Consider the following 27,863-nt stretch of genomic DNA (forward strand, 5'->3'; position numbering starts at 1 on the left):
TTGCCTTGAAGCCTACTTTTCCAAGCCACGCATCCTAGGTTGTGCCTCACCGCATCATAATTTCCCTTACCCCAGCTATAATTCTTGCCCTGTAGTACACACTTATCCCTCTCCATCACGGGTGTAAAAATCACCGAATTATGGTCACTATCCCCAAAGTGCTCACCTACCTTTAATTCTAACACCTGGCCTGGTTCGTTACCCAGAACCAAATCCAGTATGGCCTCACCTCTTTTTGGCCTGTCTACATATTGTGTCAGGAAACTCTCCTGCACACATTGAACAAACACTGTCCCATCTAACGAACTTGAGCTATAGCTTTCCCAATCAATATCAGGAAAGTTAAAGTCCCCCATAACAACCACCCTATTACTGTCACTCATCTCCTGAATCACCTTCCCTATCCTTTCTTCAATGATTCTAGGACTATTAGGAGGCCTGTAAAAGACTCCTAACAGGGTGACCTCACCTTTCCTATTCCTAACCTCAGCCCAAACTACCTCAGATGGCAAGTCCTCATCCATCGTCCTTTCCACCACTGTAATACTATCTTTGACAAGCAATGCCACACCTCCCCCTCTTTTACCCCCACCTCTGACCCTACTAAAACATTTAAATCCTGGAACCTGCAACAGCCAATCCTGTCCCTGTTCTAGCCATGTCTCCGTAATAGCCACAACATCGAAGTCCCAGGTACCAACCCACGCTGCAAGTTCATAGAGTCATACAGCAGGGAAACAGACCATTCTGAACAATTTTCCCAAATTAAATTAGTCCCACTTGCCTGCATTTAGCCCATATCCCTTTAAACCTTTCCTCTTTGTGAACCTGTCCAAATGTCTTTTAAATGTTATAACTGTATCTGCATCAACCACTTCCTCTGTCAGTTCACTCCAAATAGGAATCACCCACTGTGTGCAAAAGTATGAAATCTTTCTCCTCTTACTTAAAAATATGCCCTCTAGTTTTGAACTCCCCTACTTCAGGGAAAAGATCTTTGCTATTCACCTTATCTATACCCCTCATAATTTTATAAATCTCTGGAAGATCAACTCCTACACTCCATGGAAATAAGTCCCAGCCTTTTCAGCCTCTCGCAATAATCCAAACCTTCCAGTCCCGGCAACATCCTTGTAAATCTCTTCTGAACCCTCCCAAATTTAATATTATTGAAGGATAGTCAGCATACTTTGTCAGGGGGCGATCATGTCTGACAGGTTTGATTAAGTTTTTTGAGAAGGTAACAAAATGTATGAAGGTAATGCGGTGAATGAAATCTACATAAACTTTGGTAAGGTCAAGTGGGACAAACTTGTGGGATCCAGAGCAATTTGACTAATTAGATCCAAAATTGGCTGAGTAGCAGGAAGCAGGGAGCAATAATCAAAAGTTATTTTTGCGACCGGAAGCCTGTGTCCAGTGGCATGTTGCACGTTTTGATGCAGGGTCCCCAGTCGTTGGTAGTGTACATTAGTGATTTCGATATGAATGTAGCAGGTTAATCAGTAGATTTGCAAATGCTATGGAAATTGTTGGTAGAATAATTAGCAAAGAGGAAAACCTTAGACTATAGGATAATATGGGTAGAATGTGACAAATGGAATCTAATTCAGCAAAACATGAAGTGATGAATTTTGGGAACACTAACCAGGCAAGTAAGATCCATGGTAGGATCCTAGGAAGTAAGAGAATCAGTGGGACTTTGGTAGAAGGGGCTTTCAACACCAGTTTTTATATCCTCTGCTGCTGCCCTTCTCATGCAGAAGCTCTCTCCAGTCTGCTTCACAAAGACTCTTTCATTCTAGACACTCCCCTAGTCTCAAAACTCAAGCAAAAATGGAATTGGCTCTCTTTCATTTTCGATTCATGTGATGGCTATATGCTGAAAAATAAACAAAATGTTGCTGCAACCGAGTGAAGGAGGGTTCAAAGAAAGAGGGAGTTATGACTCCTTCTCATTTGGTCACAACACAACTAATGGTTTGGTAGCTATTTCAGGTTAACACCCTGCATTGATTTATAACTTGACACAGGAATGTGAAAAAGCAGAACGATTTGAAGAAGCTGGAAAGTTAGCAGATGGCAATAACAGCAGGATGTTGACTCAGAAACAGGAAACTATGATATAACACCCAATGCTTGTAAGTAGCAGTGTCGAAAGAAAAATGAAAATATGTGTAACTGTGTAAAACTAATGTCAAGATCATTGTAACCTCACAGCATAACATATTACTGCAACAATCAGAATACCATCTATTTGCACATAGTTAAAAATCACACGATACCAGGTTATAGTTCAACAGGTTTATTTGGAAGTGCACACTTTCGGATTGCTACTCCTTTGTCAGGTAGCTAGTGAAGTAGGATCATAGGACACAGAATTTAGAGCAAAAGATCAGCAATCTAGGTTTGTTCACTATATCAATGTATGACACTATGATCTTTTGCTCTAAATTCTGTGTCCTATGATCCTACTCCACCGATGAAGGAGCAGTGCTCCGAAAGCTTGTATTTGCAAACAAACCTGTTGGACTATAACCTGGTGTTGTGTGATTTTTAAATTTGTCCACCCCAGTCCAACACTGGCACTTCCACATCATATTTATACATAGTTTGTTTTTGGTACTCGATTTCATTGTTATGAACGTAGTAATTTGAGTCACAGTTTTTAACAAAAATAATTAAGTGAAATACCAATGAAAGTCAGTTTTCCACAGTTTGGAAATTCATATTGTTCCATTTGCTTTTATATTTGTAATCCTGGTCATACAGAAATAAGTGGGCCTCAAAAGCACAATCTTGGGCTTAATATGAAGAAACAATACACAATGTCCAGAATTTCACTTCAGTTACTGACACCAATTGTCTCCATACTAAAACTTATGAAAACATTTATTAGATTTAGGTGTTTATGAATTAGTAAACTTATCATAGAGTCATAGAGATGTATAGCACAGAAACAGACCCTTCATTCCAACTTGTCCATACCGACCAGATATCCCAACCCAATCCAGTCCCTCCTGCCAACACCTGGCCCATACCCTTCAAAACCCTTCCATTCATATACCCATCCAGAGGTCTTTTAAATGTTGCAATTGTACTAGCCTCCACCACTTCCTATGGCAGCTCATTCCATACACATACCACCCTCTGTGTGAATAAATTGCTCCTCAGGTCTCTTTTATATCTTTCCTCTCTCACCCTAAACCTATGCCCTCTAGTTCTGGACTCTCCCACCCCAGGGAAAATACTTTGTCTATTTATCCTATCCATGTCCCTCATACTTTTGTATAATGCCTCCATAAGTTCACCCCTCAGCCTCTGACACTCCAGGGAAAACAGCCCCAGCCTATTCAACCTCTCCCTTTCGCTTAAATCCTCCAACATTGGCAACATCCTTGGAAATCTTTTCTGAACCCTTTTAGGTTTCACAACATCTTTCCGATAGGAAGACCAGAATTGCGCACAATATTCCAACAGTGGCCTAACCAATGTCTTGTACAGCCGCAACATGACCTCCCAACTCCTGTACTCAATACTCTGACCAATAAAGGAAAGCATACCAAATGCCTTCTTCACTATCCTATCTACCTGCGACTCCACTTTCAAGGAGCTACGAACCTGCACTCCAAGGTCCCTTTGTTCAGCAACACTCCCGAGAACCTTACCATTAAATGTATAAGTCCTGCTAAGATTTGCTTTCCCAAAATGCAGCACCTCACATTTATCTAAATTAAACTCCACCTGCCACTTCTCAGCCTATTGGCCCATCTGATCAATAACCCGTTGTAACCTGAGGTAACCTTCTTCGCTGTCCACTGCACCTCCAATTTTGGTGTTGTTTGCAAACTTACTAACTGTACCTCTTATGCTCACATCCAAATCATTTATATAAATGATGAAAAGTAGTGGACTCAGCACTGACCCTTGTGGCATTCCACTGATCACAGGCCTCCAGTCTGAAAAACAACCCTCCACCACCACCCTCTGTCTTCTACCTTTGAGCCAGTTCTGTATCCAAATGGCTAGTTCTCCGTGTATTCCATGAGATCTAACCTTGCTAACCAGTGTCCCATGGGGAACTTTGTCGAATACCTTACTGAAGTCCATATAGATCATGTTTACTGCTCTGCCCTCATCAATTCTCTTTGTTACTTCAAAATCAAAACATATCTGTTGGTTGTCACAATGATCATCACATTCCTGAACCAGGTGGGGATGTCTTGGAAAAGATTTTAAACTAAAGCCATGCCTGTATTCTGAGGAGAATAAAAACATTTCTATGTCACTATTTGTGGGATAGCAAGTTGTTAATCCTTATGTCCTGACCAACAGTTAACTGTATCAGAAAAAGGAGTTGAGCTGGTCAGTTGTCTTAGTGCTCCTTGTGGAGCATGGTAGCAGCAACCCCATCCTGAAATTCAATGAAATTCTTGGAGTTTCGCGTTTTATTATATGAGAATGGGTAATGAAGTGATTAGACAAGCCTTAAAACAAGTTAATATTCAGAATATTTTCCGTTTCTGGAGGGGTTTTCCTGCAGTGCAGTGGTACTGTTAAGTGTGATGCTGGAAAAGCACAGCAGGTCAGGCAGCATCCGAGGAGCAGGAGAATCGACGTTTCGGGCAAAAGCCCTTCATTAGGAAGGATGCAGTGGTAGTGTCCCCATCTTTAGATCGAGGAGACTGGGTTCAAGTCCATTCTGCTCTACGGGTGTGCAATAAAACCTCTGAGCAGTTTGATGAAAGAAACAGAGAATGACAAAGATGTGGTGTGCGAAATAGAACAGCTGGCAATATTTCTTAAGTCGTTCTATTTTGAATAACAACAGCATTGTCTGAGCGACTATCAGTCACATTGTTTCGAAAAGTGGGCTACATTTCAACTACAAAACAGGACCTCCAGCCAAAACACAAGTGAACAAGGGAAGTAGCTGCACTGGGGTGTGAGGTCACTGACGACGCGTTGCCGCGGACCCACAGAAGCGGCCTCCAGTTGCTGCGGAAGGGTCTGGGCGGTTGCACACCCGGAAGAGCGTGGTGACAGCCGAGCGTGTCCGGCTCTGGGAGCGTGGTTCGAGGACCGGCAGTTGCGGTCTTTGATCGCCTTCAGTTCAAACATACGGACAGTGCAATATTTAAGCGGCTGCTTTTGTATCGGGCGGGAGGTTTGTGTCTGATTTGACGCGGTTCGGTCGATGTCCGGCCCTGGTTTCTAATGACGAGCGCTCATTGGCGCGCGCTGGGAGGTTTACACTGGACTCCCTCTCCCCTTTAGGAACGGCGGAGGCTTTAATCATGATGCAAGATTATTTAAAACGTTTTAATTGTTAAAAAATCGGCACCTCCGCGTGGTACTGAAGGATAAAAGGTTTTTGTTTCTGGAAATGTGGTACTTCAATGTTTTCAGAAAATTGTAGATCCCATGGCCGTCAGGGTGCGTTGGAGCCTTTCCATCTCCCGGAGACGATCGATGCAGCAAACGACCCAATGATGCACCTTCGTTTAATGCACCTTTGCTGCTGATTGCAAAGGTTAATTCTTGGCGATCCTGCCTCCAGTGTTGCTGCCAAATGAATTTGTAATGTGTTGTTTTTGGCGACAGGGTCCGCTGCCAAACTGCTGTCAGGTCAGTAGTGAGTTTGAATTAAATGTCCGTGCGATCGCGAAGGGCTGCTAATCACCACTTCGTTTTTCCCACCAGCAATTGCAAGCCTTCGCCCTCAACCCAGTTCAGCTATGGCCGAATCGGGAGATGCCACCAACTCTGCCAATGAGGCTGTGAGCGACCCAGGAGTAGCAGCCATCAAGCTTCAGTAAGTCCGAGAAGTTTGTGTTAATAGTGTAAAATTTGTCGCACTTATTCGAGATTTTCAATAAATGTTGACGAGGTGGACATGTTGACGGTTCTTTTACTTGTCCACAGTCTTGCTTTGCATCTATCTCTCAATCACGCCTTTATATTTTTTTAAACTTCTGATCTCACATGGAACTAATGTCAATTTGCACTTCTGACTTCAGATTCTGTGTGCAAGCTTTTCATGTCTGGGTCCTGATCAGTGCTGGTTAAGACCCTGCTCCAGCCGCCTGACGGAGATTGCCAAGGAGCTGGTCAATTAAGAGACCTCCCCTTGGACCCTCCTTGAATTAAGGATGATGACCAGGCTCCACAGCTTAGATAAACATCTAGAGCAACTGAGACTAGGTGTAGGCAACAGTTGCAGTGTCAGGTGGGTGCTTCTAATTGTAAAAGGGCTGATGAGAGGGTTACTTGAAATATATGGGTAAAAACAATGACTGCAGATGCTAGAAACCAGATTTTGGATTAGTGGTGCTGGAAGAGCACAGCAGTTCAGGCAGCGTCCGAGGAGCAGCAAAATCAACGTTTTGGGCAAAAGCCCTTCATTTTGCTGCTCTTCGGATGCTGCCTGAACTGCTGTGCTCTTCCAGCACCACTAATCCAAAATACTTGAAATATATGTTCCTTCTGAAAGATTACAGAAAGCTTGAAAGTAAAATATGGCCACACTGTCAGATCAATATTTCTGCTGTGGGCAGTGAAGGATTGGATGAGAGGACAACGAGTAGTGTGGATGGTAATGTGGCATCATCTGTCCTGCTGCTACTCCTGTGGCATAGGGCAGGGATATTGTTGAAAAATTCCAGGTGAGTAAAAAGTGCCTTTAATAGACTGTTTAATTTGATAGCTATTAGAGTCATTGAGATTTACAGCATGGAAACAGACCCTTCTGTCCAACCTGCCCATGCCGACCAGATACCCCAACCCAATCAAGTCCCACCTTCCAGCACCCGGCCCATATCCCTCCAAACCCTTCCTATTCATATACCCATCTAAATGCCTCTTAAATGTTGCAATTGTACCACCCTCCACCACATCCTCTGGCAGCTCATTCCATACACGTACCACCTCTGTGTGAAAAAGTTGCCCCTTAGGTCTCTTTTATATCTTTCCCCTCTCACCCTAAACCTATGCCCTCTAGTTCTGGACTCCCCGACCCTAGGGAAAAGACTTTGTCTATTTATCCTATCCACGTCCCTCATAATTTTGTAAACCTCTATAAGGTCACCCCTCAGCCTCCGATGCTCCAGGGAAAACAGCCCCAGCCTGTTCAGCCTCTACCTGTAGCTCAAATCCTCCAACCCTGGCAACATCCTTGTAAATCTTTTCTGAACCCTTTCAAGTTTCACAACATCTTTCTGATAGGAAGGAGACCAGAATTGCACGCAATATTCCAACAGTGGCCTAACCAATGTCTTGTACAGCCGCAACATGACCTCCCAACTCCTGTACTCAATACTCTGACCAATAAAGGAAAGCATACTAAATAGCTTCTTCACTATCTATCTACCTGCGACTCCGCTTTCAAGGAGCTATGAACCTGCACTCCAAGGTCTCTTTGTTCAGCAACACTCCCTAGGACTTTACCATTTAAGTGTATAAGTCCTGCTAAGATTTGCTTTCCCAAAATGCAGCATCTTGCATTTATCTGAATTAAACTCCATCTGCCACTTCTCAGCCCATTGGCCCATCTGTTCCAGATTCTGTTGTAATCTGAGGTAACCCTTTTTGCTGTCCACTACACCTCCCATTTTGGTGTCATCTACAAATTTACTAACTGTACCTCTTATGCTCGCATCTAAATCATTTATGTGAATGACAAAAAGTAGAGGGCCCAGCACCGATCCTTGTGACTCCACTGGTCATAGGCCTCCAGTCTGAAAAACAACCCTCCACCACCACCCTCTGTCTTCTATCTTTGAGCCAGTTCTGTATCCAAATGGCTAGTTCTCCTTGCCTTTCCAAATATATGTACATCCTGTCCCTCAGGATTCCCTCCAACAACTTGCCCACCACTGAGGTCAGGCTCATAGGTCTATAGTTCCCTGGCTTGTCTTTACCGCCCTTCTTAAACAGTGGCACCACGTTAGCCAACCTCCAGTCTTCCGGCACCTCACCTGCGACTATCAATGATACAAATATCTCAGCAAGAGGCCCAGCAATCACTTCTCTAGTTTCCCACAGAGTTCTCGGGTACACCTGATCAGGTCCTGGGGATTTATCCACCTTTAACCGTTTCAAGACATCCAGCACTTCCTCCTCTGTAATCTGGACATTTTGCAAGATGTCACCATCTATTTCCCTACATCTTCCATATCCTTTTCCACAGTGAATACTGATGCAAAATATTCATTTAGTATCTCCCCCATTTTCTGTGGCTCCACACAAAGGCGGGCCTTGCTGATCTTTGAGGGGCCCTATTCTCTCCCCACTTCATCAGCATACCTATCTTCGAACTTGACACCTTCACTGAATGAAAATTCAGCTATGAATATCTTTGAATATCATTCAGGTTGATTGAAGAGATACATCACTTGATCTGTTCACACAGCGTTCAGATTTCCTGGACAGAGTGCCATGCAGTGTCATATTTCCAATGACCGTTATTTGTAAAGTCAGTGTTCTGGACCTTGTAGAAATTTATAACTTTTAAAAAGAAATTAGTTAGTAGCTGAATGAATGGTGCAATAACATTTTAGACAGTTTAACTGTTTTAAAAAAAATGAAAGCAGTTTTACTTATATATGGTATTTTGCCTTGCATGGCCTTCTGTACTCTTTGTTGAACTAGGGTTGATCCCCTGGCTTGATGGTTACAGTAGGGTGGGTAACATACTGGTCCATGAGTTTGCAGATTGTGTTGGAGTATAATTCTGCTGCTGATGATGATGATGACCCACAGCACCTTATAGGTGCCCAGTCTTGAATTGATGGATTTGTTCGAAGACTATCACATTTAGCAAAGTTATACTTTCAGACAGTAGAGTGGAGGGTACATTCATTTTGAAGAAGGACTTCTACTGGGACTGTGCGATGGTCACTCCTGCTGATACTGTCATGGACGGATCCATCTGCGGTAGGCAGATTGGTGAGGATGAGGTTAAGTATGATTTTCCCTCATGTTGGTTCCCTCGTCTCCTGCTGCAGATCCAGTTTGCTAGCGATGCCCTTTAGGACCTGACAAGCTTGATCAGTAGTGCTGCTGTCACTGGTGGACCTGCCACCCTCACTGCTTCAACATGAAAGGGCACTGACTCATTAGCCGAGGGAGCATGGTACATGCTGGAGGTTGTCAGCTGGAAGTTTCTTCACCTATATTTGACCTTTGCCATGAGACTTCATGGATTCCAGAGTCCATGTCGAAAATTCCTATCGCAACTGTCTCCTAACTGCTTCCCACTGTGCCCTCAACTCTGCTGTCCTATCTGTGGGACAGGATGTATCCAGGGATATTGATGGTGTTGTCTAGGGTGTTGTGTTTAAAATTTGATTCCATCAGTATGAATATATCAGGCTGTTGCTTGACTAGCTTTTGAGACTGCTTTTCCAACTTTCATGCTAGTCTCCAAATTTTAGTAAGGAGGATTGTTTTCTGAAATGGCCTAGCAAGCCTATCAATTGTATTGATTCTTAGAAAGGAAAAAAAGAAATGAAACATGACAGACCCAAAGATCTTAATAAGGAATTGCATTGTTTGACAGGGCTGTGTTTGCCCTTCTTGGTTCCAGTGCTTTAGTCGATGCCAGGTGGTCCATCCGGTTTCCTTTTCTTTCCCTTTCTCGTAGTTGATACAACTAAATGGCATTCAGATGGGATTTTGCAAGAATTTACAGTGGTTTCATGGTCATCATTTGTCTGTTTGTTTTTAGTTCCAGAGTTTTGTTGAGTTCAAGTTCTATCATCTGCCATGGTGGGAATCCTCATAACATTGATTCTGTAGCAAGTATGTTTATTGCCACTTAGCCCAAGCCTGGATATTGTCCAGGTCTTGCTACCTCCAAACACACTTTTGGACAAAGATCCTTAGACAGTACCTTCCAAATCCATGACCACTTCTGTCCAGAAGGACAAGGGCAGCAGGTACAAAGGAATATCATCCTGATGTCCCCTCCAAGTCACTCACCATCCTGACTTGGAAATGTATTGTTGTTCCTTCACTTCTGCTGGGTCAAAATCCTGGGACTCCCTCCCTAAAAGTATTGTGAGTCTACCTACAGTACATAGACTGCAGCAGTTCAAGAAGATGGCTCACCATTACCTTTGTAGGGGAACCAAGGACCAGCAATAAATGCTGACCAGCTAGACCTCCTCTCCGACCTATCATCTTCTCCCTCACCTTCAACTGCCCATTATATTCTCAGCTATCTTATCCCCCAGCCCCATCCCGTCCCATTTATCTCTCAGCCCCAGCCCGCAAGCTTCATTCCTGATGAAAGGCTTATGTCCGAAGTGTCGAATTTCCTTCTCCTTGAATGATGAAAGCTCCTGCTGTGCTTTCACAGCATCTGCAGTCCTCACTTGCTATGACTTTGTTCTCTTTGAGAGGAAATTTGATGGCAGTGCTCCAAATCACTAAGGGTGTAGGCAGAGTGGATGGCAAGTTTGATTGTTCCCACTGGTGGAAAATGAGGGGATAGATTTAAATTGATTGGAAAATGATTAAAAGTGTCATGATAACAATTTTACACAATGAATGGTTATGATCTGGAATGCAACTTGTGAAAGAGTACTCACAATGCATAGGGACAATGGATAAATCCATCCACAAAACATCTAGGAAAATTCATTCACAGGGTGACCAGAATCTCAATTGTTCAGGTGCAGATGGAGGCTGTTCAGCCTATCATGTCTGCATCAACTGTCTGAGTATTATTACTTTGTCAATCAGAGAAAAGTTATCTGTAAGCCGAATGGAAGGAAAGGCTGCTCTTCCCTGATGGGTCCACTAGGGAGCCCAACAACAACAAACATGAGAGAGAAGCAACTTGTAATTGGAAGAGTAGATCGTAATGGGGAGAGGCAGAGAGGAGTCAGGGAGGCTTTGGGTTCACTGGGGAAACTTGGGGGAGGCTGGTTGGCAATGCGGAAAGCCTGCTAGGTGGGGGGGGGGGGGGGGGGGGAGTGGCAGATTGTTCAGGGGATGCTCTGTGTGGAGATGGAGAGGCCACAGGGTAGTGTGTGTGGGTGTAGATGGGTGTTGTGGATTGAAAAGAGATGGGAAAACTGCAAAGGTGTGGTTATTGTAGGAAATCGAAACATTTCCTAATTTTTTGAGTCCAAATATCCTTTGCATCAACACAAATACAAAGGATAATGTTATTATATGACAGGGTTACTTAATAAATTAGTTAGTGAGAAGTATAAAATAGTCCTGGAAAATCAAAAAATTGCCTTTGAGCAGGAATTTAAATGAAAATGAATTTCAAAATTCTACTATAGGGAAGAAGACAGACCAGAAGGTACTGCAGGTGTAGACCACAGAGATTTCCAGACTAGAGAGTGGCAGATAAGAGACTGGCCTTTATCTGTGCTGTATACAGGTTCTTACAGCCCATCCAGCCTGCAATGGTGATTATTCATCTCCTATCCTTTCTCATTGAACTATTCACAGAACTGTATGCCATTTTCCCTCATATGTATTGTTTTGCTTCATCTTAAATGTAGCTATGCTATTTGTTTCAACCCCTTGGAAGTGAGTTGCATATTTTCGTAACTTCCTGGGTGAAAAACCTTTTTATAATTTCCTGTTTTGGTTTCTTGATGACCATTGTGAATTGACTTCTAGTTTTGCTGTTTCCCACAAGTGGAAAAGCTTTGCTTCTATTTTTCAAAATATTTTCATAACTTTAAAGACCACTATTAAATCATTTAATCTGTAAGTATTTTCTTCTTCCAGATATCGTACTACCAAAGATCATTTTCATGAATACATTAATAGTGAAAGGGATAAAAACCTAAAACTTGCTGATAAAGATCATCCAAATGATGGAGAAGTTACTGAAGGTGCTGCAGACTGTGATCTTCCAGAGCACAAAGCAAAAAGAATGAAACTGGATGAAAACAGTGAAAATATTAAAAGTGAATCTGAAAAGGATAATAGTGAATCATGTCAGAAAGAAGAGGAACACAAACAAATTAATAAGAAAGCAAGGGGCCAAAATAAAAACAGACCTCATATGAAGCCTAAACACTATGAACATGATCAAAAGTTGTGCACTTCAGTTTGCCAGGTATGTGTTTACATTTAACCTATTCCATGCATCATGAGGTCAGAAGTGGGGATTTTCACTGATGATTGTACAATGTTCAACACCATTTAGATACTGAAGCAGTCTGTGTACAAATGCAGCAAGACTGATAAATGGTACTTAAGTGGTATGTTTGTGCCACATAAGTGCCAGGCCATGTCCATCTCCAACAAGAGAGAATCTGACAACCTCACTGATATTCCATGGCATAATTCTCCACCATCAAAAACCTGGAGCTTACCATTAATCAGATACTTGCCTGAACTAGCCATTTAAATGCATTGACTGGCTAAAAATGCAGTTGAGAGGCTGGGAATCATACAGCGAATAACTCAAATTCTCACTTCCCAAAGCTGTTTATTTCTGTCCACCATAAAACATGTGTTGGTTCTCACCCTCGCACTGCTCCGAGCCCCAGTTTGGCAGCTTTGTTTATTGGACTCTGATGTACCCCTTTGCCCAGAACCTGTTGTTCACTACCTGCAAGGCTTAAATCAGGAGTTTGATGGAATACACTACACTTTCCTGGGTGAATGCAGCTCCAGCAACACTCCAGTTTGGTCAAGTCAAAAAGTCTGTTTAATCAACACTCCATCCACCAACTTAAACACACAGTCCCTCACCACTAGTGCATAGTGGCAATAGTTGTCAGCCAATAAGTGCACTGCAGTAACTTACTAGTGCTCCTTTGATGGCATCTTACACATTCTTAACCACCACCTTGAAAAACAAAGGCAGCAGATGCAGTAGAGACATCCACCTGCAAGTGTCTGTCCAAGCCACAGTGATTTGACCTGGAACTGTTTTGCAATTCCTTCACTGTCATTAGGCCAAAATCCTGGAACTTCCTTCTGAGAGCATTGTGGGTGTACTAGCTTGGCTGCAGCTGCTCAAGAAGGAAGTTTACCACAACCTTCAGGGCCAGCAGAAATGAGCAAAAATACTAGTCTTGCTATGATGCTTACATCCCATTAACTAATTTTTAAAAGTCAATGTTTCTGTCTGCTTCCCATGTCTATCAATTTTCTGTGAGTGATCAAATTTCAGCTTTAAATATATATGCATAATGGAGCATCCACAGTGCTTCAGAATAGAGACTTAGAAAGATTCACAAACCTGTTAAATTGTGCCCAAAATTTTACTTAATGAACATTCAAACTATAGTAACAACTTTTATATATCATCTTCAATATAACAGAGTACTTTCTAGAAACATCCTAGAGGCTGAGCCATAAAGGATATAATAGGTGGGATGATCAGAAACTTGATGAAGGGGGTAAATATCAAGGATGTCTTGAGGAGAAAAGTGTGGTAGAAAGGTGGAGAAAGTGTAGGGAGCCTAGACAGCTAAAGGCAAAAATCATCAAAAGTAATACAATTGTGATTGGGTGCATAAAATGAGGTTAAAATTAGAGGAGTGCAAATATCTTAAAGAAGGTTGTGGAATTTAAGGACATTAGAGATATGGGCTTTTTGTATGGCTATGGAAGGCTTTGAAAACGATATGGATTTTAAAGCAGAGATGTTGCTTAACTGAGAGCCAATATAGGTCTGCAAGATTACATTGGAGTGATGAGGGACCATGATTTGCTGTGAATGAAAACATGGGCAGCAGATATTGAAAATATTGAGCTACTTTCTGACGTCTACCTGTCAACTACTGCCAAAACTTTGAAGCTAAAATTAAGATTCATTCGTTGTTTGATAATCTAACAAAGTGATTTATATGCAGACCAGGTCATTTTAACATTAAAGACACTTAGTCCAAGGTAAAGGAGTAAAATAGTATAAAGAACTGAAACTTGCAGAAATTCTGTTGAGAAGATGGAATTGTTTGCAAGACTGATTAGGAAAATGCACCTTGAGTGAAATGCATCTTGGGAACCATTTAATCATTGGGCAAAAAGCAATGGTTTTTGTTGAGTCAGAAATGTTGACACTGAACCTGGTGCTCCACCTTAATTATGAAAGCCAATATCAAAAAGAAACAAAAATCAACCTTCACATTTTTCATTTGATCAACTAATATAGGAAGGCTTTATATAGGCAGCACAAGTAACCCTGTGGGCGTATCACTTTTTGCACATTATTATCTTATGAAATAAATAAATGTCCGTAACTGGCATATCCCATGTTGCTCTCCAGAGCCCCTCAACATGAAATTGCTTACTATCCTGTCAGTTTTTGCATTTCCTTCTCGTTATGGTGTTATAACCCTTAATATTGTTAGCATCTTTATTAAGCATGTTTACTGACACACAATAATTTCTGTCTTTCTCTTCCTCATGCTTATCCCACCAAGGAACCTCCAATGAAGTGTTACTTTGGTGAAAAATGCAGATTTTTGCATGATGTGTCGAAGTATCTGGAATCCAAGCCTTCTGATCTTGGTGACCATTGCCACTTATATGCCACCTATGGGAGATGTCAATATGGTGTTACCTGCCGGTATGCAAAATCCCACATTGGTCCAAACAACAAGAATTTGATTAATGAAGATCTTACGAAGACATGGGAGGGAACAGTGATTGTGAAAAATAGTCTAAGTAAAGATCTGCAGCAGATCCTACGCAAAAAAAAGTTTCACTTTGACAAATCTGAGCAATACTTGAAACAGTTGAACAAAGGCAATAAATGTGAAAATCACAGTAATGCAGCAAAGAAAACGTTTGCTCAATCAAAATGTATTGAAGAGAAAGTTATAACTAGTAATTCAACAGAGATGAAGTTGCCTATTGGCATTTCAGATAGAGTTATTGAGGAAAAAGATTCTTCTGTAGGATCACAGGACTGTATAAAGGCAGAATTACAGAGTGTATTTTATTCAGAAAACACTTTGAATAATGGTCAAGAACCGGAATCAACCCAAGTGAATGTTGAAATAAATGAGATGAGCACTTTTTCTGGAACAGATACAGACATAGCCAAATCTATCAAAGATGACAACGAAGGGATAATTTCTACAAAAACTTTGGGAGTTGTGACTGATGAAGATATTATAAAAGTACGATCCTGTGAAAAGAAACAAGTAAGTCTCCTTCATTTTAATTTGTTTAGGAAAACCCAATTTTGTTAACAATGTAGAAAATAATCCTTAATGGCATAAAATTGTTGTGATAGGTTTTCTTGCCTAAATATGAAATTAGAAGTATTTGATGCAGTGGATAATTGTCCTGTTCATTCTCTTTGTTGTATAACTCTTTGTTCTCTGTATGTCGTTTCCCATCTGCTCTAATGCAATCCATACACTTGCATTTCCTCAATACTTTCTTCTCCCTTTCCTGTCTGAGGAATGCTTTGGGACAGTCTGAGACAGATTACAATGGAAATGAGTTCAGTAAGAAACTTTGAGGTATATTACTTAACACGAGATACATCAGAAGTAATGTTGGAGTGTAAAGGCATAAAGAGAGGGAGGATCATAATGTGGAAAGAAATTCCAACTAAGGAAATATCTCTTGAGATCTAACTTCTTGGAAACTGTGGTTGCGGGGATGAAGTGAAGTCATGGGGTGGTTGAGAAAATTCTTGGGAAATAACAACTTGTGGTATATATGTTGAAAACAAATCTCAATTTATGTCCAGGGACTAAACCAAAATTGTGGTCCAGATCCATTGTTTATCCATCTTCACTTGATCTGTTTTCACCTGGGCGTATGTTTACAGACAGTACAATATAATCCATAAAATAACTAACAAAAGTAAATATATTGCTCCTTATGTGCTGTCTGGGGAGGTAGGCAGGGAAGGGTTTAATAGATTTTCATTTGATCAATATCTATCATTACAGTGAAAACAACTACTGACACATATTGACAATGTTACAATTTTGCATTTGTTAATTTTTAATTTGCAATGTAGTAGTACTGCTATGCATTACTTTGTTATTGTTTTGTATATACTTAAACTTCCAAGTATGTTGTGATAAGTAATTATTTTTACTTTGCAGCTGAACTTCAAAGATAAGCTTTATCTGGCTCCACTAACAACAGTGAGTAGTTTTTTTCAAAAAAGACAATCTTTAATGTAATGTGGGTGTTCCTAGAGCATTTGTTGCTCATCATTAATTGCCCTTGATCAGTGGCTTGCTATGCCATTTTGGAGGATAATTCAAGAGTCAATCATACTTCTGGGGGCCTGGACTCATACATAGACTAGGTAATGTTGGCAGATTTCCTTTCCTGAAGGTTCAGTTTTTATGACCCTAAGACAAAGGAGCAGAAGTAGGTGATTGAGCCCATTGCATCTTCTCTATTACTCTAACTGAGATCATAACTGATCTGATATTGCTTAACCTCACTTTCTCCCTGTAACTCTTGATTTCCTTACTGATTAAAAATCTGTCTCAGTCTTGAATATACTTAATGATTGAGTCTTGATTGCCGTCTGGGATAAAGAATTCTCTCAGAGAGAAATATCTCCTCATCTCTGATTTAAATATGTGACCTCGTATTCTGTTGCTATGCCTCCTCGTCTTAGATTCTTGCACAAGGAGAAACAACCTCTCTGCATCTTCCCTGTCAAGCCTCCTGACAATCTTGTACATTTCAATAAGGTCTCCTCTCACTCTTCCAAACTCCAGTGAGTACAAGCCCAGCTTATGCTACCTGACAGAAAAAAAATCTCTCCACAACAAAATCGATGTAGTGAATCTTTTCTGGACTGCCTCCAATGGCAGTATATCTTTCCTTAGATGAGGGGACCAAAACTATTCACATAGTGGATGTGGTTCAGCTAGTGCCTTGTATAATTTTTTTTCTCCCCTGAATAGATCATACCTACTAGGATGAAAGACAGTGGTAGTGGTAGTTGTAATTGTTGGAGGCCAATCAACTTAACTCCAAGACGTTATTACAAAAGTTTCTCAGGGTGATGTCATAAGCCCCAACATCTTCATTTGATTTATCAATGGTCTTCAGTCCAACAGAAAGCCACAGATTTAGGAGATTTCAGTATTTGGGATATTATAAGCCAGAAACGGAACGAGACCTGTTATCTAAACGAGCAGTTCATATCTTGGGAATTCTTTGATTAACTTGCCCCCTGTATCCAAAAGTTGCTTACCATTTATGAGACACAAGTCAAGAGTGTGATGGAATACTGTTCAATTGCCTGAATGACCTCTGACAATATCCAGGTCAAAGCAAACCAATTCATTGGCATTCAAACCAGCACCTTCAATGTTCATGCTTTCCACCACAGTCACACACTGACAACAGCGTACACCTACAAGATGCACTGCACCAAGGTATATTTAATAGCTCCTTGTAAGCCCCAAACCGAAGGCCAAAGTTAGCAGATTCATAGGAATCACCACCTGCAAGCTTACCTCCAAGCCACACAGCATCCTGACTTGGAACTTGCCGCAGGATCAATATACTGCTTGTACTTGCATCATATGGACAGAGTGGTTCAGGAAAGTTGCTCACCACCACAACTTCAAATTCAGTTGGGGATGAACAAAAAAATGTTGGCCTTGTCAGCAACACCCACTTCCAATGAAGTAATAAATGTTCCAAGGAATACTTTGAATTGAGAGCTGCGTTGAAATTTTCTAATTTTCGGATTATGCTCATTAGTAGAAGTGTATGTTTTAGTGTTTTGTGTTATTCCCTGCTGCATTGCATTTGTAGCATTATAATTACTGACTGAACTTCTAGAAGTACTTTAGCTTCAGAGTGCTTTGCGACATCCCTCTGTTGTGAAAAGCATTATGCAAATTTGTATTTTGTTACAGTGTGGAAATCTTCCTTTCCGTCGAATATGTAAAAGATTTGGAGCTGACATCACCTGTGGGGAGATGGCAATGTGTATAAAACTTTTGCAAGGACAATCTTCAGAATGGGCACTGTTGAAACGACATTACACAGAAGACCTCTTTGGAGTGCAGGTTTGTGTTCTCACAATTTACTTCATCTTGGAGCATCTTAAGAGTAGAGTTTTAATGTAGAATTCAACATCTGATGTGCAGACTTACATCTGCATCATCTGAGGCAAAGACTGCACTGCAATTCCACAAATGTGTGAAATGACTGCACCTGTTTGTAATGTTTATTCTAGTCCTCTTTTCCTGAAAAGTGTCAATTGGTGAGTCAGGAGTTTCTCAGCTAATTAACTCCCCAAACCTTAATGACATAATTCATTTCTTTTAAAAAATTTCATTAATAATGACAATTGATGATGCTGTTTTATTTAAAATTGTGTTTTATCTATTGTAAGATGCAAATAAATAATTAAACTAATCAAGGCCTTTTGGAACAATGCAATAATTGGTTACGCTTAAATGTAATAGAAGATATATTACTTCTTTACAGCTAGAGGGAGCTTTTCCTGACACCATGACAAAATGTGCTGAGCTTCTGAACCAGAACATCGATGTAGACTTTGTTGATATTAATGTGGGCTGCCCAATCGATCTAGTATATCATAAGGTGAGATGTTTCGTTCTACCGTGTCTAAAATTGAGATTTTTACAAAGGATGTATATCTGTTCATTTTCTTGGTTTTACAAAATATGTAGGTAACTTGTAATCTGGCAAAGCAGAATGTCTGCTCACAACTGAACAGCCAGGTTTCATTTACTAATTTTGAAAGTAAAGACACAAATCATTCTTTGAGTATTGAAAATATTTTCTGCAATTTTTTTTAAAAAAAAAAGAAATTTAAATCTTTTCAACAGATATATACAATTTAAACTTTTAAGTGATTGTCTGTGTCAGTCCATTTGAGTTTTAGAATGTTTTCAATTTCTGTTGTTTTGTAATCTAACCAAGAAACATGCAGCATGCTTTATAGAGTATAGCTACACTTTGCTTGTGACTGTAAGACTACATGCATACTTTTAAAAAGTTCTTCAAATCTTTCACTATTCACAGGGAGGTGGATGTGGTTTAATGAATCGTTTGAGCAAGTTGGAACAGATTGTGAAAGGAATGACTTCTGTAAGTAGCTTCTGTAGATCCTCAGTTTATTGATGCCAATGTGCTGTCTTTATTTGTTCCGTGTTAACTGAAGTTGATTGTTCTTGAACTTACTGTAGGTGTTGGATGTTCCTCTGACTGCAAAATTAAGGACCGGTTTACATGAGAAAATAAACATTGCGCACAAAATAATACCTAACCTTCGGGATTGTGGACTTTCTCTTGTTACAGTAAGTTTTATTGAGGGTTCTGCTGTTCTTTGAGTCATTTTGTATCTTCTGTTTACTAATCAGCAGTAAGACTTTAAATATTGAAAATCAAGTGCACAAGATAAAGGTCCAGATCTTCTGGTCAGCCACGATGTTAGGACAATTACCACTGACTGTGAAGATTACTGAAACCAAAAGTTTTTATGTCCTTGCAGTCTATCTGTCCCAGCAACTCTTTCTGTCCCAATTGCAGCAGTAATGATTCATTGGAGGAATCCATTTGGCATGCTGGCAAAGAGGACCAGTGCAGGGGAAATGCCCCCTTTTTACAGCATTAGGTTCCATATTCAATCTCAAAGACTTTTAGCAGGTGGGTGGATTTGGGTTTTACTGTCAATCACTAAGTTACATCAGGGATGAAGTAGTATTCCAGTTTTTGGGTAACTGTCTAGGTAAGCAGTGCATATTTAGCCCAAGTCACTGACACAGAATCCAGTGTAAGAGATATACATACAGGCTCTGGAACAATGCAAATTATGATATAAATCATACGGGAAGTTTAAATTTCCTGGGCAAATACATCACTTGTATGTATACCAGGATCTATGATTTGCTCTTAAAGTGCTAACAGTGCAGACATCTTAATATTTGTTGCTTCTGGCACCCGTTGATCTCGCCAGATGTCTTGATTTCCCACTGGGGTCTAGCCAAATTACTGTTTAAGGCTGTGGAGTCAATTACTTTGTAAAAACCTGATTGGAAATGATATGTTTAGCCTTTGTCAAAGAGTGTTGTTACCAAATTAATATTGCAGATCACTGTCTTAACCAAATATTTGGTTGAGGTCTGTCCTGAAGAATGCTGCACCATGTGTGATGGAAGGCAGTTATTGTATATAGTTTATCCACATAGTGAGTTTTAAGTTTGCAATATCCGTATGGGCAGTTTTTTCAAACAGAGAAAAGGCTAGGTGGGTGGTTGCAATAAAACCTGTTGGGTCCTTATTTTCTTTCAGAAGAAAAGTTTTTTAATGTGTTGTGTGGAATTTAAGGTAACCCTGATCCTAGTTGAATTCTTCTGGCATTTTTCATTGGAGATAAACAAAAGTTCAGGTTACTCTTTTAAATTTAGTTTTGTTATCTCTCATGCAAATTCTGAATTGCAGCTCAGAAGCATATGTATTGCCAGTCTTCTGGGAGTCAAGGTTTTATGTAGAATGTTTTTCTCTTAGTTTATCTGTGTGTAGATTTGGAGTGGTCCAAATTTGTAATATTGGGTTAATTTTGCCTAAAAATCGGAAGAATCTTGTGTGTTCCTCCTATTCATTCACATTTTATTAATATTCTGGAACCTATTTAAATTATTAACATTTTCTACTTAACTTCTTCCAGGCTTAATATAGCTAACAGTCAGTCCTGCAGTGAACATTTACTCTGCTCACTGGCATTTGCATTAAATTAATTTTTTACTTGGTGGGAAGCCAAAAAAGGAATATATGACAGAGAAAGACCAGTGGTATTAATTTTCTGTTGAGTATAATGCTAACCAATATTTTGCTAAAGAGTAACTTATTTGAAAACTAAGCAGGGGGCAAGACTCTTAATTATAGTCCCAGAGAGATACATAAATTTAATTTGGAGATTATGACTTGACAGTTGTGCATGACCGGAGACTCCAGGCCTAAACAAGGTTAAAGCAAGACAACTTGTATGCTTTAAGTGCTTGGTTCCACAAAATACAACAGATGTAACTATGTCCATCTGTCTGTTACAGAAAAATACAGCAAATCAAATAACAGATACTTCCAGTACATTACATATATTTGAGTAAGAAACAGATTAGTAAACTGCTGTAATGACCGAATAGAAATTCTTCCAGGTGTATATTGTAATAAACCATCTACATTACATTTGTTATGTAATTTGTATGTAGTTTAAAAATTACAACCAGAAAGTAAGTAAATTTAGTTTTGACTTTATTTGAGAAACTATATAATCAACATTTAAAGTAAGTTAAAACTTAATAGCTTTTGTTTAATTGTGCACTGTAATTATGAGGTAAACTTTGATTCAGTGCAAACAGAAAATGAGTTGAAGGACTGTCATGGAATCCTATGAACGCTAATTTTGAACAAATGAAATGAATAAAATATGCCTACATGAATAACAGAGGGTAAGATAGAATTAGTGAGGAGAAGTGAATCGTTATTGTTGGATCATCTATAATGATGCTGCCTTTTTCACTATGAAGCAAACTGTTTGTGTTAACTCGGATAGCTACTGAAAATAAGGACAGGAGCTATGATATACAGTTGACTAATACCTGTTAATTTTAATGCAAATGATCCCTGCTTGGCATTTTGAACAGTTTACCTTGAAGCATGTGGACTTGGAAGCTTTAAGAGCATTTGGAATGCTCTTTTTTTTAATATACAATTTAACCAACATGGTTATGTACTCTGGTGAATCAAATGATTGTGGAACTCCTTATTGTAACATTTCCGGTTCATTTATCTTTAGCTCCATGGCAGATCCAGAGAGCAGCGTTACACTAAATTATCAGATTGGGAGTACATTGATCATTGTGCTCAATTGGCTAATCCAATGCCACTCTTTGGTAAGTTTAAACCTTTTCTTTAAATTTGACTATAAAGTAGCTGCAGCAAGATTGCAGTTGTCTTTGAAGTGACAAATACAAGAGCAGTTGAGAGAGACAATTCTTTCTCAGGAGAAGCGGTGTGATTTAATGATTGATGAAGAACATCTCATACAGGGAGCTATAATCTTTGTAGTCATCCAGTCCTGCATAGGAGTATGTGATTTATTAAGTAGATTTGAGATAACACTGTCCAGTAAATGTCAATGCTATGGCTTAACAACTAAACAAAATACTGATGCAGTAGTGTATATATTCCACTGTTTAAGATACTGACTCAGCATCGAGTGTATCTATGTGAACCTTTTCTATGTGAATGGGGCAGAGAAAGTATTTTATGTTTATAAACATCTGCTTGTAACATTAAGTTTTTTTACACGTAGTAATAATGGTTGTAATGGGCTATACAGTAGCATTTTGCCAGTGCAAACAAATTAAAAGTTCACTTATTTATAGATCATTTGTGCTCAGTATGTACCCAATATCTTCATCTTCTACAGGAAACGGTGATATACTGTCATTTGAAGATGCCAACAGAGTGAAGGCAACTACTAGTGTCTCTGGAATTATGATTGCAAGGTGTGTAATCTATAAAATGATACAATGGGTTGTTGTTCTGCAATAGAACTTCAACTAAAGCTGAGAAGCCCTTCACTCTTTAACTCTCCCACACTTCCTGAAATGCCACCCTAACACCCCATGCATAATAGAAGCGATGCTTATTTATTTGGTGGGCTTGGAATCAAATCTCTGTTGGTAGAACACCCAGGAAATTCCATGCTATATGATTGTTTATGTACACTGGGGATAATTTTGAAAGCTGTTAACAGCTAACACTGACATGGAAAACTGCTGAAATTATCATAAAACTTTGTTAATCGTAATGACCAAATAAATTACGAAGGAGGATATCTAAGATTAGCCATGTTGAGAGCTGTATGAAAGACTTGTGCAGTCTTGCTTAAATTATTACAATACATTTCTGAAATCAGAGGAATGACTTCCCCTCAAAATCATCCCCAAATGAAGGTGCCTATCTTCCCTGATTTGGCGGTATTGGGTGCTGAAGATTTGATATCAGAAGCTGGGCATTATCTGAAATGGTTCCTTTTTGCCTCATAACTGATAGGATAATTATTGTCCTCTGGTTATGTGATTTCAAGGAAATCCAAAAGAATAACTCCTTTAAGTCGATAAAATGTGGAGCTGGAAAGGCACAGCAGATCTGGCGGCATTGGAGGAACAGGAAAGGCAATCCTGATGAAGGGTCCCAACCCGAAATGACAACTTTCCTACTCCTCCGATACGGCCTGATCTGCTGATCCTTTCCAGCTCCAAATTTTATCAGCTGTGATGTCTAGCATCTGCAGTCCTTACTATCTCCAAGTTACTTTTTAAGGTGGTTTTCTTTTGAGTGTGATCCCTCTACCCTAACTTGTAAGTCTAATACAAGTTTAGATGGCAAGTGAAAACATGAGCTCTTGCTGATCCTCATTTAGATCCAAATAATACTGCTTGGTCAATGAGAATCAGCATTGTACAGCATAGACACAGTGTATTCTAGGAAATTGCCACCAAAGCATATTTGATGATTTTGTTGTTCCAGTCTATATAAAGACCCCTCAATTATTACATTGTCATTGTTACACTCTTCGTGCATCTTCCTTAATGCTGTGTCCAGTGGTGTCAGTATTGTTGTTGTTATGGTTGGGGCTGAAAAAATATTCCAACCAGTGTTTCCTACCATTCCTAATATCCAGCCATACTCATTCCGTTTCCTAATCTCCTGCTGGTGAATTATTTCTTACTGCTGACCTTACTTCATCCTTTAGAAGACAGGATATGACCATTTTCATATTAACTGATGTCATACTAACTGGGTGTAGTGCTGTTTTCTGTTGCGAATAACACCTGCATTTCCTATTTTTCAATTCACTGGGATATTCTGGAATCCAGGAGATTTTGGGAGGATTACACCCAATGTATCCACTGTCACACAGAATCCCTGTAATGCAGCAGCAGGCCCTTTGGCCTATCAAATCCACACTGATTTTCTGAAGAGCATCTCAGTAAGACCCAACCTATACCCCTGCCCTATCACCATAAGATTGCACTTCCCCAGTGAAATCTACCTCACCTACACATCCCTGGACACTATGGGCAATTTAGCATGACCAATCTAACTAACCTGCACATGTTTGGACTGGATGAAGGAACTGAAGCACCCAGAGAAAACCCACGTAGAGATAGGGGAGAACATGCAAACTCCACACTGACAGTCACCTGAGGGTGGAATCGAATCAGAGTACCTGAGCCATTCTCTGCAGCTCTTACTAAATAAAACATAACTTTTTAAATGAAAAATCCATAAGTGAGGATTTTTTCAATTTATTAATTTCAATTTTGAGCACAGAATACATTCCAGTAAAGTGTCACATAATTGTAGACGTTGCAAATGGCGTGAAACCAGATTTATGTCCGGTTCACTACTCCCGAGCACTAAAAACTTATTGAAGACCCTTGAGTATTAGTATAATTGGCTGAAAATATTTTTATTTACTTATTCAGAAGTTTACTATTTTGATATCTAATATTTCCAACCTGTCAAAATTCAACCCCAAATCCAGTATTTTGGGCTGAATTTTAATTTGGTGAATGAGAAACAAAAATCAAACTTCGAACAATGTCATTTTTACATAAAGCTTGGTATTATCTAACATAGATTATAAATACAAAGTTGTTTTTTAGGCTAATGTCAGTTTTGATAGATTCTATGATCTAATCTCATCTAGAAAATAAGTATACAGGCTTCAAAAATGTTTGAATGAAGATTAAAGTATTTGCTGATGAGATTTGTTTTCTGTTACAGAAATGACTTTTTATAAGATGCAAAGAAGCAAATGTTATAAAATTTACATTTGTCATTTAACTTTGAACTACAGAGGGGCACTGATTAAACCTTGGATATTCACGGAGATAAAAGAGCAACGACACTGGGATATTTCCTCGAGAGAGAGATTTGAAATTCTACAGGATTTTAGGAATTATGGGCTAGAGCACTGGGAATCTGATACACAGGGAGTGGAGAAGAGTAGAAAGTTCCTCCTGGAGTGGCTATCATTCTTGTGCAGGTAAAAGTCTGCAGACTAGTGTTGAAGAAATGTCCAATTTGCTTCAACTGAAGTCATTAACAACAATATACTAACAATTTTTTTCATAATTTACTTTTGTTCCAGGTATATTCCAATAGGTCTTCTAGAACGTATACCTCAGAAAATCAATGAAAGGCCTCCTTATTATTTAGGTAGAGATTATTTGGAAACTCTAATGGCTAGTCAAAATGTATCTGATTGGATCAAAATAAGGTAAGCTAAGATGCTGTTCAAATGTTAAAGACTTGATAGGTTACTTTTCTTTGAAAATGACTCTTTGACAACTTAAAGTCCTTGCTTAGGTTATTTTTGGTTTAGATCTAAATGTGAAAGCTTATTATAGAACTCAAGTGAACTAATATATTGCTTAGCCAAAGTTTTAAAATTAGTTGTCTCAACAATGGCACTGTAATGTTTCCCATTTGACTTTTTACAGGATTATAATTTTGCAAAAGATGGTTAAAATTTTTCATTTTTAAAAGTATAAATGTAACTTGTACATAATTTATTCTAAGACTTGTGTATTTTACTTTGATTTTAGTGAAATGCTGTTGGGACCAGTTCCTCCTAATTTCAGTTTCCTGCCTAAACATAAAGCAAATTCCTACAAGTGAAAATTATGCCCAACAGCAGAAGCTGCAAGAAACTTTACTCTTTTACCTGACAACTTCAAAATTAAATTCACATTATGATTATTTATAAACTCAAACAAAATGCATATACTGTGGAGCGGAGGGGATGGGCAACTAGTGACAACGTATCGGGTCTTACACATTGGCCTGTTGTAAAATCTATACTCGACATTTTTCTTGGAAATTTTTAATAAATATTGATATTGCTCTTTTTCCATATTTGGTTTCCAGAATTCTGCTCATAAGTTACTTGGTATTTATGGCTATTTTATAACCTTTTTGTACTGCACAATCCATTGAATTTTATATTTTGCTTCTTTGAGCGGGCGTGGAATGAAGATCTCTTGCTTCCAGTATGGTGTCAGGGGTGGCTCAAAATTCACACACTTGTAGTCATTTATGAGGAATGGGGATGAAGTTGCCTTCTGTGCTTCTTGAACAATGCTGTTACACTTGTATGGTGTGGAAATTGTTAAAATTGGAGGACCTGAAATACAGTTGTTACTGTTTCTTTTAATGTTCATCTCTGTTGCTGGAGAACTTTGTTCAGGGGAGCGAGGAATATCTTTGCTTGTGAGAACATCCCAGAAGGAGGGATAAAGTGGCACTGGTAGTTCATAATGGAACCATTCTAAATGTCCATAAGTTCTTATACCATGGAGCATCTTTGTTGGATGTCTTTCAGCATGAGCTGACGATATCAATGAGTTTGCAGATACTCTTTCTTCATATATATTGCTGATAATGTTGTCATCTGGAAACTTTGAAGAGTTAAATTCTTGATCAGACACAGGGGGATGATCTCTGTGTATCACCAGTGTTGATAAATCAAATGCACTATTAGTTTCCTTCAGCAAAATTGGTAGAAAACCCACCTTAACTTGTTTATGCAGAAATCTCCTGGTTTGTGAATAGGAATGATTCAAGAGCATTCTTCTTGTGTCCATATTACTCCTTCACAAGTACCTTAGGACTTCATTGAAGAATTGTGGAATTTGATGATTAATGGTTTGCTTATTTTTCCAGGCATTCATCTCTTAGATTTCCTCTAGATATTTATTTCTGCTTCTGCAGAAGTAACAGAATCAGTTTTGGAATATAGAATAATCACTGCAGAATTTTGTTTACATTCTTTACAACTATTACATCATAGAAGCTTGGGATTCCATACTGGAATCAAACTGTATCCATGCGTAAAGTCAATGTTAAGAGGGTGGTATCTGTAAATTGACCAGTCTTTAGAACCTTCTATCATTTGATAATTACAGTCAACCGCCTTTGCTGTAGCCAGTGCTTTCTGCTGTTTGCATCATGTGAATATAATTGTGCCACTAGTGACTGCTGGAGAAGGTTGAGATGAATCATCCATTCAACACTGAAGGTTATTGCAAATCCTTTAGCCTTATCCTTAGCACTGATGTATTCAGCTCTCCCAATCAATAGGATGAGAATAAGAACATACAAGTTGCCCAATTGTTTGACACCCTTCACTGTGGAACTTAGATCTGATCTGTTGGTTGTGGAAGCTCTTAGCTATGTCTGCCACTAGCTATTTAGCATGCAAGTAGGTCAGTGTTGTAACTTCACCAGGTTGATACATACTTATTTTTGTTGCTGATCCTGGTGTTCTGAACTGTTCATTGAACCAGAGTGAATATCCTGGTTTGATGACTACGGTAGACTGTGGATATGCAAGGTTATGAGGTTGCAGATTGAGTTGGAGTACAATGCACCATCTTGTGGATGCTCAATTTTTAAATTTAGATTTGTTCAACGTCTGTCCTATTTCACATGTTATGGAATCATCATAATTACTATTGAAGCCTAATTAGAGTCATAAAACCTATTCTTCAGGTGATGGGCATAACAGTCCCCCACGCAGCGACCTTATTAACCTTTTGACCAAAGTACAGAGGAACCTTGATTATCCAGCAAGATCACAAGGTCCCAATGCTTGGCTAAACAATGTTGTCCAGCATTCAATTATGCAGAATTTGATTAACCGAATGAAATACTCCCCACCTATGTCCTCTGAATAATAGAGGTTTCCTCTGTACTGAATTTTAATATCTTAAAATAGAGAAAGAGAGTTACCAGTTTATTGTCATGTTATCATTAAATTGCTGAATCCGCTTGGAAGGACCAAACAAAGCATCTGGCGCAGCAGTTTTACACTGGCAGGTCATTCT

At 39.3% G+C, this 27,863-nt stretch overlaps 1 protein-coding gene across 4 annotated transcripts; it reads left to right on the forward strand.

Annotated features, from left to right (window-relative positions):
* Window positions 1-4,988: 4,988 nt before the first annotated feature.
* dus3l (dihydrouridine synthase 3-like (S. cerevisiae)) lies at window positions 4,989-25,893 on the forward strand. 4 transcript variants are annotated; one of them, XM_043690294.1, is made up of 14 exons: window positions 4,989-5,628; window positions 5,704-5,815; window positions 11,755-12,088; window positions 14,409-15,134; window positions 16,056-16,097; window positions 17,844-17,996; window positions 18,421-18,537; window positions 18,982-19,047; window positions 19,146-19,256; window positions 21,755-21,851; window positions 22,391-22,469; window positions 24,833-25,021; window positions 25,127-25,255; window positions 25,584-25,893. In XM_043690294.1, exons 2-14 carry the CDS (start codon window positions 5,739-5,741, stop codon window positions 25,654-25,656), a joined length of 2,193 nt encoding a protein of 730 aa, XP_043546229.1. In that variant the 5' UTR covers window positions 4,989-5,628; window positions 5,704-5,738; the 3' UTR covers window positions 25,657-25,893. The 4 variants fall into 4 exon arrangements, with proteins under 4 accessions (XP_043546229.1, XP_043546230.1, XP_043546227.1 ...); XM_043690295.1 differs by having other exon boundaries at window positions 4,989-5,167; window positions 5,410-5,815; XM_043690292.1 differs by having other exon boundaries at window positions 4,989-5,167.
* Window positions 25,894-27,863: the final 1,970 nt, after the last annotated feature.

The sequence above is a fragment of the Chiloscyllium plagiosum genome, chromosome 5 (genome assembly GCF_004010195.1).
Source record: "Chiloscyllium plagiosum isolate BGI_BamShark_2017 chromosome 5, ASM401019v2, whole genome shotgun sequence".
Lineage (NCBI taxonomy): Eukaryota > Metazoa > Chordata > Chondrichthyes > Orectolobiformes > Hemiscylliidae > Chiloscyllium > Chiloscyllium plagiosum.

Coding starts and splice junctions, on each gene's coding strand:
- dus3l (XM_043690294.1), top strand. CDS start 5,739: ATGGCCGAATCGGGAGATGCCACCAACTCTGCCAATGAGGCTGTGAGC. Junction 22,470..24,832: donor TCTGGAATTATGATTGCAAG/GTGTGTAATCTA, acceptor TTTGAACTACAG/AGGGGCACTGATTAAACCTT. Junction 25,022..25,126: donor TGGCTATCATTCTTGTGCAG/GTAAAAGTCTGC, acceptor CTTTTGTTCCAG/GTATATTCCAATAGGTCTTC.